Genomic DNA, 13,179 nt, shown 5'->3' on the forward strand with positions numbered 1-13,179 from the left:
AAGTTCATCATGATATTAGGTGCCACCGACGTTGATGGTTGACGGGGTTTTACGATGGGTGAACACACGAAGCCCATCACCAGTCTCACTTTTAGACATCCACGATCCGTGCAACGGGCAGGCCGTATTTTGACACCTATTGCAAGAGAATATAAACTTACCAGCTTCACTCATTTAGCTATCGACCGCCGGTAACGCCGGGAGATAAGGCATCTCATGTTGTTGAAGTAGCCTGAGCTTTCTGGTGTATCCATCCATTGTAGTGGGAACGCTCTTCTCTCCTGCCTTCGATACGACCGATGTCAATGCTGGATGGCTTGGGCGAGGTTAAAGTTTTTGGTTCGCTTAGGATCCAAAGCACGGGCTGCTCCACCGGGTGGGCTACACGGTTGTGACTTAATTCCTGCTTAATGCACAACGACACCTTTTGGGTTATCTTACTTCCTGTTTGGCGGAAGTTGTGATGGGGGAAACTGTTTTCGCCAGGTAGGTAAGGTGATCTTTCATGTATTATGGAGCGGGAGAAGATTATACTAGAAGATGAATAGAGATGTTGGTAAGCAAGAGTACGTGATCTGTGTTTCTGAAATTTTCGTACCTAGCAGATGATGGTGTCAACGAAATTTGTCAAGAGAAAAATGTATATATCCTATGAGTATATTACTGTTTTAAGTGGTCACGATGTGATGTTTAGTATGAGCTTGATCACTTTCACACACTAGAGAAAATGCACAACAAATAAGTCTGTAATAATATTTAAGTATATCTCTTGAAAACTTTTAATACTTCGGTTAGGCATAATAAGATCAACTATGACTAAATATTTAATCTATCAATACAATACATACAAACAGTAAATGTATGATGTATGGAAAATGCTATTTCACATCGTTGTGTATTTTTTTTCTTCAAATTGGTAAAATCATTATTACATGACTTCACAGAAAATAAGGATTAAGGGTATAACACTTCGAAATAAAGTTTCTTTTATTTTAATTAATGCGTTAAAACTAGTCGATAAATATAAAATTACATATTTTAAGATGGTTTTAGAATATTTTTTAAGATTTTTATGTAAAAAAATTAAAGATTTTATCAGGACAATTATTACCCTGTAATTTTCAAAAACATTATTTTTTTAACAAAAAATTTTTATACGCAATTTGATTGTTTTAAAACAAAAACCAAAATATGTAAAACATTAAAAAAATTATTTGCCTCGACAGCCTTATCAATTTAGTGACTAACAATTCAAAGGTTCAATCAAATCAGGTTCAAAGAGCGACACAAAACCCCAAATGTTCGCTATTGTTACATGCATAGTAAGGGAATGTAATCATAACATTTTGTTCCTCCCACCACCCACTTCACCATCGATGTTCTCATGGATCAATGATTTGTACAAAATTTCAAAACATTTACTGTTTTTATGTATCTCTTCCGGAATTTCTACAAATCGAGAAAAACATCCCTATAGTTACCGTAGGTGTTGTATATCACAACAGCTACTTATTGGGGCCCTTTCCGTTGTAAGTTCGTAGGCTGAAATTTCAGCCTGTCAGCTGTTTGCATTGTATAGCAGTTTTCGAGCAGCTATCTAAATGTGTATAATATACAGGTGGGCTTATCCCAAGGTGTATGAATTTAGAAGGCTGATTTTTATCGCTTCTGCTTCTGAATGAAGATTTTAATAGTATTTTGAGTATTCGTCAAGCCTCAAGAAAGCTTGTTTGAACAAAAGTTTTCACCCATTCTGTTAAAAAGTGATGTTCAAATTTGGTTTAAAAAACATGCTATGAGACCACCTGGACTACATACACTTTGATTCTAGATTCCACCACGTGATCTCTTTAATGCACCTTGGGGTAAATGTAAACAACACCGTGTTTTCTTGACTGAAAATTGCTGGTTAGTTTTGTGTGGTTTTGTATGGAGTGTTTACATGATTTCAGCCTCCAACTGCCAAATTCCATACAAAAAACTGACTAGAATTGTGAAGGGCCCCATTGTTAGCTTTTCCAATTAGAAACGAGTCTTTAATCAAAGTATTAAAGGGTAGTATTTAAGGGATATAAGTATTTTTCCATATTAAAATAATTTGTACCATTGGTAGTAAACATAAAACTAATTGAGTAACATACATTTATACAATAATGATGCTTACAGTAGCAACGATTATTACATTTACTCTCTTGCCGTGTGATGCAAAATAAAATCAACAAAAAAGCTAGCAAGAGAACTCTTGAAAAGCAGTTGCGGCACTCTCGCTCTATTTGCATTTGCCCCAGTTTTCACGCCACCCCTATGCACACAAACAGCAGCAGAAAACTCCACTACAAATGCAATTGCGATGTCGCTGGTGCACGAACCAGGTGCAAACTTTTCCAATCAAATTTACGAATGCTAAATCCTTGCATCTAGCATCGCTACCTGTACCACCCTTCGTCACGCTCCCACACACACACACCCATGCGTTCGGACATCACCCACAAAACCAATGATTTTATTATGCTTCAAACACCGCGAGAAAAGTTGCTCGAAAAAGGAGCTTGGAAAAAACGATAAAAAATTACTCACAAAAACTCATAGCAAGCGAAACCCCCGGGGTTGACTGTAATTGAATCAAACCGATTTTCCAACACTTTTTGCAAACGATCCTGTGCAGTCGGTACAGCACGGAACCGAATTTGCTTTGCACTGCTCTCAAACAACGGAAACACCCTTCCGGTAACGCATACTAGAGCGTTAAATAACTTTCCGCACAAACATCTACTTCTGGGCGGTGGAAAACCTGACGACAACGTGCAGGATGGCACTGCAGGAACCTCTTACTGGCAAGTGTTACCATTTCCGAGACTCTATCCATTAACCAGTCGATATCGCGTTTTCGATCCATATCGACTTCCGGGTCCTCACAAATCAACACCGCGCGAAAATCCATTTTCTGCAGCTTAAACATACGTGCAATACAGATAAAGCCACAAAGACTTCGGACAAGAGTGGGCCCGCAATAAAAAAGGAACAATCCTTCGAATATATAGAGCTCCTCGCGAAACAACGTACGGTTCGGCACAATCGTGAAGCAAACAAATGGACAAAATCGCCCTAAAATCAACCTGTGGTTTGGTGGGTTAAACGAACGTTCCTTTGCAAAAAAGGGTAAATCCAAATCGCTGTAGGCTTGCCGAGCTACAGCGAAAATAATCGAAATCTGCAACCTCGCCTGCAGATCGTTTACCTGGATGCTGTTGTCGGACGACCACAGAATTAAAATTGGGCGTCAAATAAACTGCTGCCCTGTCATTTGATGGACAGCCTGTGTCGTTTGCCGATAGCAACCGGAACCTGGTCCTGCCGTGTCTCTAACCACATCCGGGTCCTATCAGCGCTCGTTTTTTTTCACTGTGTTGGGTTTCTTGGATCAAAATCGCTGAACATCGGACTCTGAACATTCGCTCAAAATCGCTGAACATTCGAAATAAAACAACAGCCTACCGGAACGCCCTACAGGCAACTGTTTCAATCGTAAGAGCGATTTAATGAAACGCAAGTTCCGCGAGCAGCTATCGTGCACTGGACTCCCTCCGAGCCAAAAAGGGATCTGTTGTTTGAATGCCACCGTTTACCCCTGTGGATCTATCCTTCCGTCATGGGGAGGAGATAACCGTGGGAAAATGGTTCATCAAACTGGATGATGTCCTCGGTGATGATGTTGATCGAGATTCGCCGTTGTCCCACTATCTCTAGCTTCTAACCAATCTGCTGAGTCGATGATTTTGGAGGAGTTGATTTTGGGCAACTGCGTGTGCTTGTTTACGTTTCTTTTTTTTGCGTCGTACGTACAAAGCCGCGTTCCCAAAGTCCTATAAAAGTATGTGGGGAAAGAGTGTTTCGATTATTTTTTATCGTGAGCGTATTTTTTTTTTCCTTTCGCACGAGAGGCTCTGCCACACACGAATGCGAGCACAATTGTGGCTGGTAGGAAATGTTTGTGCAAAAAAACGAGAGTGTAGAAACACAGCTCAAAAATCTATCCGGCGGACGCGCAGTTTATGTACAAAATTTGCTAACAAAAAACCCCACACAAGCTACGCCGGGTCCGGAAAAGGTCCACTACAAGTGGATAAAAATGGCGATTGCATGAAATGCAATTGACATTCGCCTCACTTCCCAGCAGCAGCAGCTGCTGGTTGAAATTGCATATTGTGTACCGGACACCACATTCCAGCTTTTTGGCTCGCTCTGGCAGCGTGAGTTATTAGCAGACTGTATGACTGAGCTTTATGGTCGGAGCGGCTATCATTTCATCACAGTTGTTGAGCTGAGTAAGGAGTGTATGCGACGAGTTTTACTCCAAATTTAAACCCGACAAAATGGAACAATTATCAACGCCATGTGGGATTCTCAAGTTGATTGATCCAACCCGTAGCCTTGTTTAATAGCTCTGGAGCCTGATCTCTCTTTGAGTGCGCTTCAAATTTACCACCTTCAAAGTTCATTGCACGTACCTAACATTAAACAAGCACTGATCGATCGTTTGGCAATAATAATAAACGATTTCTTTTCAGAACGTGCTTTTGTATGCGAAAGTGAAAAGTTGGTAAGCGAGGTTGATACCATATCGAAACAGCTGTTGGGTTGTGCAAAAAGTTTTTGATCGAATACAATCCCTCCCAAAAGCATACTTTTGCAGACGATTTCGAGGAAATTTTGGGCATCGTCATTTATTTGGAACGATTGTTTGTTTAACTTTCAAACGCTTTAGTAACTTAAAAAATCATTATAAACATGGAAGCATGCTCCAATTTGTAGCTATGAAAAATTTTACATTAACGCACATTACCAAAGCATAATAATTTACAGAACGTTTCAAACGTAGACTCTTAATGTACTTCTTTGGAGAAATAATCGTTCCTCTCCATCATCGTGCATCATTGTATCAACCCTTCCAAAGGAGTGATATGTAAACATACTTTATTCCCCGTTCAGTATATTACTTCACTGTGCTTGAACAGCTCGCAGCTGACTAGCCACAGTTTGTCAGTTCCGTAGAATTGGAAAGATAATGACGCTTCAGGCCGAACAAAAACCACCATAGGCCAACCAGAACGAACGGTAGGACAAAAAGTGTTTTTTAGCTTTCTCACCGCGTATATTCCACGCCTTTAGCCCTCCAATCCAAAATGGCGCATAAGCTACGAATGAAATTGGAAATATAGTAGCCGCTCGTGTCCAAAGGAACGTTTATCGTGGTTTTCTCGCGTTTTGCCCCAATGCGGTGCGCTTGAATACACGTCCTTTGGCACATCCTTTCTAGCATGGTTGTAATTTTTCGCTGCCTGTTTTCTCACTCCCTACTCTGCAATGACAAGTCTTGGTGTAGTAAGAGACCGAATGAAGGTGTAATCTTTCTACATAAAAAAATCAAATGATTTAAACTACGATCGCCTGGTAACGATAACGATTTGAATAAAGTGAAGCGAATGGACCGGACGGGTAAGGCTCTTTTGTGCCGTTTAGTGAACCGATGAGTCTAGTACGGAATTGAACTGGAAGCACTCCGAGTATTGCAACATTAAGGTACACCAGAACCTAATTTTAATTTCGACCATCATTAAGCTTCCTCGTCTTTCGCGAGCCGTGAGGTACAGTGCAAGAATGGCGAATTGGATTTTCAATGCGCACTCTTCCAGCCAGCTGTATAGAAGCCTCGGACAGACTGTATCCTGGACCAATTTCTCAATTTATGGATCAGCTTTCTATGATCCATTTAGCGTGTGGCCCATTTCGCGCACACACAAACGACACCACAATTGCAATCATCGCGCGTCCATGCAAGCCGTAGCAAATGAATAAAGCACGAAATGGAGTTTCGCCTCCGTCGCTTTCTTTTGCGCCGTTGGCACAAATTAGTTCGCGTCCTTTGTACAATCCATGCTCCAACCCAGTTCCAGGACGGTACTTTTGTTTCCAAAAGCAATGCGAAAAGGAAACGTTGGACCGTGCGACGTTTAAATAAATCGTTCATGTCAGGGTGTATCAATGATTAATTAATTCTTGAGAAACTCATTACCCGTACCGAATTCGAAGGGAGCCGGAGGCGAAGGCGATTCCACCATAAAAGCTTATCCTACTCCATCCGTTTTTCACTAGCGTTGTTAGTGGCTACGCTCTCTTTTTATCCCTTTGTTCTCTCTCAAAGAGTCTTCCTGGCTGTTTCACTTACATCCTTCCCCTTTTACCGCATCAAATCGATTCGATTGGGCTATAATTCGACCTAGAGAAGGCGCAAACACAGTTGGAACCGAATGGGCCAAGATGTAGCGCCGCAGATTTGCTGAAGAGTTGTTGGGTACTTTTTCAAAATATTTACCACCCATTCCCGGTGGGTGCTGCACCGGGGTGCGGATAGAACCACCGTTTGAATAATGACGGCCATAGACGCAAGATACTGTAGTTCTGGCTGATTTAGTGACCGGAAACTTTGGTGCGGCTTATAAATACGCTCACCGTAAATTAAAGCTAATCAAGAGCATCTCACGTTTGCGTTGGGCATCATCGGCATCAATTTTGTATGAAGTGGATCAAATCTTTTGACTAATGATTAATTTACTTCCTAATGAACAGTTGTAAATGAATACTACGTTCAGCAAACGATGGAATGTCTATTGTAGCGAGCGAAGCATTATAGAAGTTGTCAACATATCCATTTAATTTGTTACAACGATTTGTTACAACACTACTGGTCAAATATCATTTCTAATATTTGATGGGTTGTTTTAATTTGAATGGCTAATTTGAGCTATTCTTCGGCTTGAGCTTTAATACTGATCTAACTAAACCAAGTTGGGGATTCAGAGAGTTCTGTGTAGAGCATAAGAAAATAATAATGAAATTGATTGATTTCAGTAGCAGTTAAGGTATAATACAACCAGAACTACCGCAAAAGTGGTTGTGTACCAGTATTTATTTTAACAATAAGCAGCAACATTTTTAATTCGAGACATTCACTTATTAACATGAGCCCTTTAAAAAATTGGTTGCGATCAAAAGAAAACGATTTAAAATAGATGAATAGATTTGAATGAAATATTTTTTTAAAGATTCAATAAAACTCAAGCATGATGAATTAAGCCTGAACAAAAAGTGAATTAACTAAGTTTGGTGCAGCATGTCGGCAAGCATGATATAATTCCCTACCCTAGATGCATTTATATTATCCTTAAATCCATCACAACAACATTCTGGCCCAACGTAAAGTTAATTGAATAAAATAAATTTACATAAAGCCCCTATTGTCCCGTGTGCATCGTCCGAGCCTGCTGCTCCCGATTTCGATCAGGATATACACAGGGATTACATTCTTTGTCGCTTGCCAGACCAGATGCCGTCGGGCTACTAACAAACCCTCCCAACGGTTTTCGTAACCTAAGTGCGGCTAGGACTGTGTCGTGTCGGCTATGCTGCAGTCTGGCAGTTGGCCAGCAGATCTTTGCACAGTTTTTTTTTTTTTTAATTTGAAACTTTGCCTTGGCTTTTGCCATTGGCAAGATAAGTCATATTTCACAGAACCACAACCTGTCAGACGCTAGCAGAGTGCTAGACATATGGTGGTCTACGTTCAGCGCCGAGCTCCAACAAACATACTAAACACAGTATACCTCCCCATACCTAACTAATTGCGATGCTAATAGCGTTGTTTGCTCTTTCGTCCCATAATCCACCCCACTCGTCCTGAGTTGATTTGCAAAGGCTTCGGTTTTCTTTTCCAGCTAGTTAGACTTTGCATTCGATGACCCTTCTGCATGCTATGGTACGGCTTTCTTTCTCACTAATTTTTCTTCTCATTCTGTTTGCTCTCTCGCTCTCCCCCAGTGACCATAGGACTACAGCGATTTGCCGAACAGCCCAAGTACACGGAGGTGAATCCGGGTCAGGATGCGCTGCTGGTGTGCAAAGTAATTGACAAGCGTGGCGTCTGCTCCTGGCAGAAGGACAACAAGCCGGTCGGTATCTATCCGAAAAAGTACGAATGGGCCAGCCAGTACGGCATCGGCCAAACCGCGCACGTCGGGGGCGACTGTTCGCTGTGGGTGCGAGCGGCTCAGCTCGAATTCGACGATGGGCTATGGGAGTGCCAGGTGACGGCTAGCGACTTTACGACGCAGGACGCACTTACCAGCCAGCCGGTGCGATTAGTTGTCAGAGGTAAGAGCTTTAGGGAATAATGGGAGTTAGGTAAAGGAAAAGTTTATAGTAGTAAAATGTTGTTACGCATTTACTTAGAATGCAATAGATAAGAAAGGTTATTAGACGTTGTATACCATCTACACTACTATAAATATTAAAGAACATTAAAAAAATAACTTTCCTAACATCATTATAAATCAATTCAAATTGGAAAAAACACATTTTTCATTTTTGTTATGTATAGCCTAACTAAGCATTGAATGTGACGTCGGTATGAAATTAGCTTAATTAACACCACTGACAACACCTATACTTCAAATTTTATCATTCAGTTTCAATAACACAGTGGTTGCATTGAATTCTGTACATTCCACAGTGCCACCACAGCGACCTAGATTAGAGCATGAAGGAGTTCATGTTCCTCCCGGTCACAACGTCACGGTTGACTCCGGTGCGGTGGCTACGGTAAAATGTGTCTCCCATTACGGAAACCCGCCAGCGCAACTAAAGTGGTACCTAGGTAAGTGCCAATCATAACACCAACATCATTTTTTTATCTCTTTGTAAGCCGAAGGCGAATCAGATATTGTATTTCATTTTGGAATGGAAAAATAAGTGCGGAAACTGCTGCAGGAAGGATTCAAAGCATTTGCGCTGATAATAGTAAAAAAAACAATGGTTAGAGTTTTTGAAGCGATATCGAGTTCGTACTTCTTTTCCTGTGTGTTTCAAATGGATTTTTCAACACAATTCGTTTTGGGATGAAGCTTCAAGCTATTGAAGATAAAAATGAAACTCTCTCTCACCGTTAACGTGGACTTTCTAACCTTTGCCGTTACATAATAATACAAAACTTTGACAGCGATTACAGACGTTGATCAAAACTGTATGAAATCCTACAGGATTACCAGAAGCTGAATACATTTATGCACTTTTTATCGTATGAAAAACCTTGTTCATCCTCACACCAACACACAAAAATAACACACAACATTGCGCCAAACATTACAATAAAACGAATGGAGACAACACATAATAAAGAAAATTAAAAGCACTCCACCGCACCAAACACAGCAACGGGAAATAATAACCAAAACTCCAAAAGCTGCCGGCATGTTGCTTTTTCCGACCGGTGCTAAAAAAAAAGAGCTTTCAAACAGAGCGCGGGATCCCTAAATAAGCTTAAATTTTAAATCCGCCTTCCGGTTATACCTGCTATCCCACTTCTACCAGCACTCTGCAAATCGACCCGTTTCCCGTTGTTTCCGTTCATTTTTCGCCGCTCTTTGTCACCCCGTAAAACAGCACATAAAGTGGACTTGGGCGAGCCGTTGGACCATATTATTTGGGATGGTTCTTGATTCGCATCCCATCGTTGAAGTGATATGCAAATTTTGCGCTTGCCAAACTTTAACTCATCAACCAGACATGGAAGTGGCACGGGGAAGATGAATAAGTGGTGGGTTTATTTTTCCGCTTTTGGCTTTTATGAACACTCTTCGAAAATCAACGTAGCAAGAATGAAGGTATAAAATGGTTTTGTTCGCGGGGTTTTAAATATTTTCCGCAAATCGCCAATCACAGCTGGCAAAAACGTTAGATGGTACTTATTTTTCCACAGTTGCAGTATCATTCGTTTCGCGTAGTACATTCGTTTATTTTACCGTTCGCTTTCCTACAAAATTTTATAAGTCGTGTCATGGTTTGTCTAGCCGTTACCAAAAAGTTGTTGAGTTTTAAATCAGTCAAATCAACTACACATCAAAATATTGAGAAGCTGCATATTGACAACTGAATCCAAGTCATTCATCGTTATTTTAAAAAAAACTCCTTCATTTGTGGATTATCGCTAAACAAAACTTATTTTTCATCCACATCGCATCTCAGCAATGATGAAACTTTGAACACAATAAAATATTGTTAAAAAAATATTCTCTGTAAAATATAAAAGGCTACCGTAAACAATCTAAACCAGTCTCGTTATATGACTATCCTTCATGCAGCACTTTGTACCCGATGCACAAAACCATGGATACAATATTCACTATTTACATCTTGCTCGTTCCTAGCCCCCAGTGCACCAAAGTATTAAATGTTCAGTGAATGTAAAAAGCAATTTTATGGAATTTTAAAATGAAAATCTCTACCCGCTGGTAAGCAGCGCATGCATACGGGTGCCTGACACGAACAAGTATCTCAATCCCTGGTTAACGCCTGTGTAGCTCAATTTAACACGATGCCATGGCTGGCTAAAAGTGCATTTCTCTGTATGCAATTAGTTTACCCTTACCAGTGATCACGGACCTGAAATCCTGAGCTTTGCAAAAAGATAAGCTTCACTTCAAAGTACCACCAAAAGCATTGCAGAACCAAGTAATCGCTGAAAAAAGTAATCGTAGCAAAAAGCCGCTTTTGCAGTGTAATAAAATGAGCCTTCTACGAGGCACACGCCATATCCTCGCTAGAAAATGAAAATGCACGTGCCGAGCGTTCATTTTCCAGGAAACCAACAGGCAAAAGCTAGCCCTTTCATAGAGCATAAGAAACTCATAAAAACATAAAATTTCAGCCATACTTCATAGCTTATGAGCTAAAAGAAAACGGAGAAGCTTACTCTTTTCCATAAATGATTTTAACAACAAATGTTCACAATAATTCTAATAAATCATCAATTTTGATATACTTTCTTTCCACAGGCGAGCAAGAGATATCTCCTATACATCCACAAACAAATTCGACGGAACCGGATAATCCTAGAACTTGGTCCGCTGCCTCGGTGGTGCAAATTCCGGCTAACAAGGAGCGTCACGGTACAGTGTTAAAGTGTCTTGCATTGCACGAGTCTTATTCCGCGCGGTCCGTTGCAGTTGAGGCGCGTCTCGATGTAAAATGTGAGTAAGATGGAACGTTAAAAGTTTTGCACGGTTATTGTTCTTCGATAACTAACTATATAAGTTAATAAACAAGTATTAAGTTATTGAAACGTTCATCATTTATAATTCCGCCATTTTTCAGTTAGATTTTTATTTTAATAAACACGCTTGGACCGGTCTCATAGAACAGTCGATAACTCGTATGACAGAATTATATGTCCTCATAGGTTCAAGCACCAAACGAACCGTTCCCCATACGTAGGACAGACTATCCTGCTATGGATAATCAATAAGCCGATAAAATCCAAGCCATCTAAATGTTACAGACAGACCCTAACCGACAACGGTTGTAGTAACAAAGAAGAAAACACTCAAAGCTGTTTTCTTTGATTTTACTTTTTTATTTCCTTCGACAGAAAGGATCGTCATTATTTTTACAATTTCAGACATTTCTTCCGTCATCCGGAAATTGTCACTTAAAACTTCATCTCTGCACACATGCCTTTCGGTCTTTATGTTTTGGGTTACCAAACAATTTTACTTTTTTCTCTCTTCGTTCCAATCAAAATACAATCCGTACGCTTTCAGCCACCTTTCTGTGTTCAATTTGCTGTTTTGGTACTCATTGCTTTTACCCATTCCTTCTTTCCTCCACTTTTTACCAGCAGAGTTTCTCTGGTGACCTCAATTAATATTGTTTTATCAGCAACAATAAATATTTATAACAGCACCGTTGCATGCTCTTTTGTGGCGAACTTTCTTTTTTTTATTGCTGCTGCTGCTGAATACATTACTGGTGGTGTTTTTATTCAACCGTCAGGTTATACTTTTTCCAATTTGTTTTTTTGTTATTGCTCAATCCGTTGGTTTATGATACGCAAAGAAACCCAACTCGGCACTCGATTGACAGGCGGGGCAGTAGGAGTGTTAAGATACGGAGGATTCTCTCTTTTTTTCTACGTGTCACATACCCCACACGATAAAAGAGCAGTTGATGTTGCAGTTGGCTTCCTATCCAGATTGCAAATCGAGGTCATAGAATAAACGAACATCAACACGGACAAAAGGTCAAACGTGTCAGTTTGGTTGTGTGATATTTATTTGTCAATCCCTTTTTGGGCACTATTTGCGATCGATGAAGTTATAATATATTTATCGCAGACATAATGTAAAATGCCCCAAACGCAATGGCGGTGGTTTAAAATAAATGAGTGGTGTGGGGCTGTCAAAGAAAAGGCTTCCACAGAGGGGAAATAAGAGCGATCACGTTCGCATTTCGAAACAGTAAAAACCCCGCGAAGCAACGGTTCAAAGGATTGTAGCCAGTGGAATTGAAATCAATAAACGCGATGTTTTTGCTGGCTCCTGTGCTTTATGATTGTATCCTCGATATTGCGTAACATGTTTTTCTTTTTTATTTATTTCCCTTTGCTAAATACTTTTACTTACTACTGCTTTGTTTTTACTTTGACCCCATGTCTAGATGCACCAACTGTGCGAATGCTCGGTGCCCCGCAAATCGACCTAGAGGAGGGTAAAGACTCGTTGATCCTACGGTGTGTAGCAGATGCAAACCCGCCGGCCAGTATCGTGTGGCGCAGAGCCGGCCGGTCCGAGATTGCAAGCCTGCAGGAGTCCCTGCAGCTGCGGCCGGTCGGGCGACGTGATGCCGGACTGTACACGTGCCAGGCGCAGAACTCCGTCGGCACCTCAGACACGATGTCTGTCCAGCTGGATGTCAAATGTGAGTGAAATGATCATCGAAGTAGAGCTGCAAATGGCTACGAAACCTGATACAACGCACACATAGCCCCTGTGTCACCAGAACGGATATTCAAAGCGGACTGTTTTTAAAATCTTTTTTCTTTGCGTAGATGCGCCGAAAATATTATCAGCCGGGCCGGACCGTCTCACCACAGCTCCACTATTTAGTCCAGCTGCATTTGAATGTGTGGCCGAGGGCAATCCTACACCAACCTACAAATGGGTTCAAAGGTACAATTTATACAATTTGTTGTATCACACGGAGAGGAAATTATCTCACTGGTTTGTTAAAGCTATAAAATGATCATATAATTTATTTTTAAATTAGCACAACCATTTCAACACTAAAGGA

General features: G+C 40.7%; 1 protein-coding gene across 1 annotated transcript in view; it reads left to right on the top strand.

Annotated features, from left to right (window-relative positions):
* The first annotated feature begins 2,809 nt into the window (after positions 1-2,809).
* LOC121590835 overlaps positions 2,810-13,179 on the top strand; it is a 66,527-nt gene continuing 56,157 nt past the window's right edge. The window contains exons 1-6 of the mRNA XM_041910876.1: positions 2,810-2,834; positions 7,876-8,208; positions 8,567-8,710; positions 10,887-11,081; positions 12,547-12,807; positions 12,938-13,058. Coding sequence (XP_041766810.1) covers positions 2,810-2,834; positions 7,876-8,208; positions 8,567-8,710; positions 10,887-11,081; positions 12,547-12,807; positions 12,938-13,058 — 1,079 coding nt within the window. The remainder of the gene's footprint in view (positions 2,835-7,875; positions 8,209-8,566; positions 8,711-10,886; positions 11,082-12,546; positions 12,808-12,937; positions 13,059-13,179) is intronic.

The sequence above is a fragment of the Anopheles merus genome, chromosome 2R, assembly GCF_017562075.2.
Source record: "Anopheles merus strain MAF chromosome 2R, AmerM5.1, whole genome shotgun sequence".
NCBI classification, from domain to species: domain Eukaryota; kingdom Metazoa; phylum Arthropoda; class Insecta; order Diptera; family Culicidae; genus Anopheles; species Anopheles merus.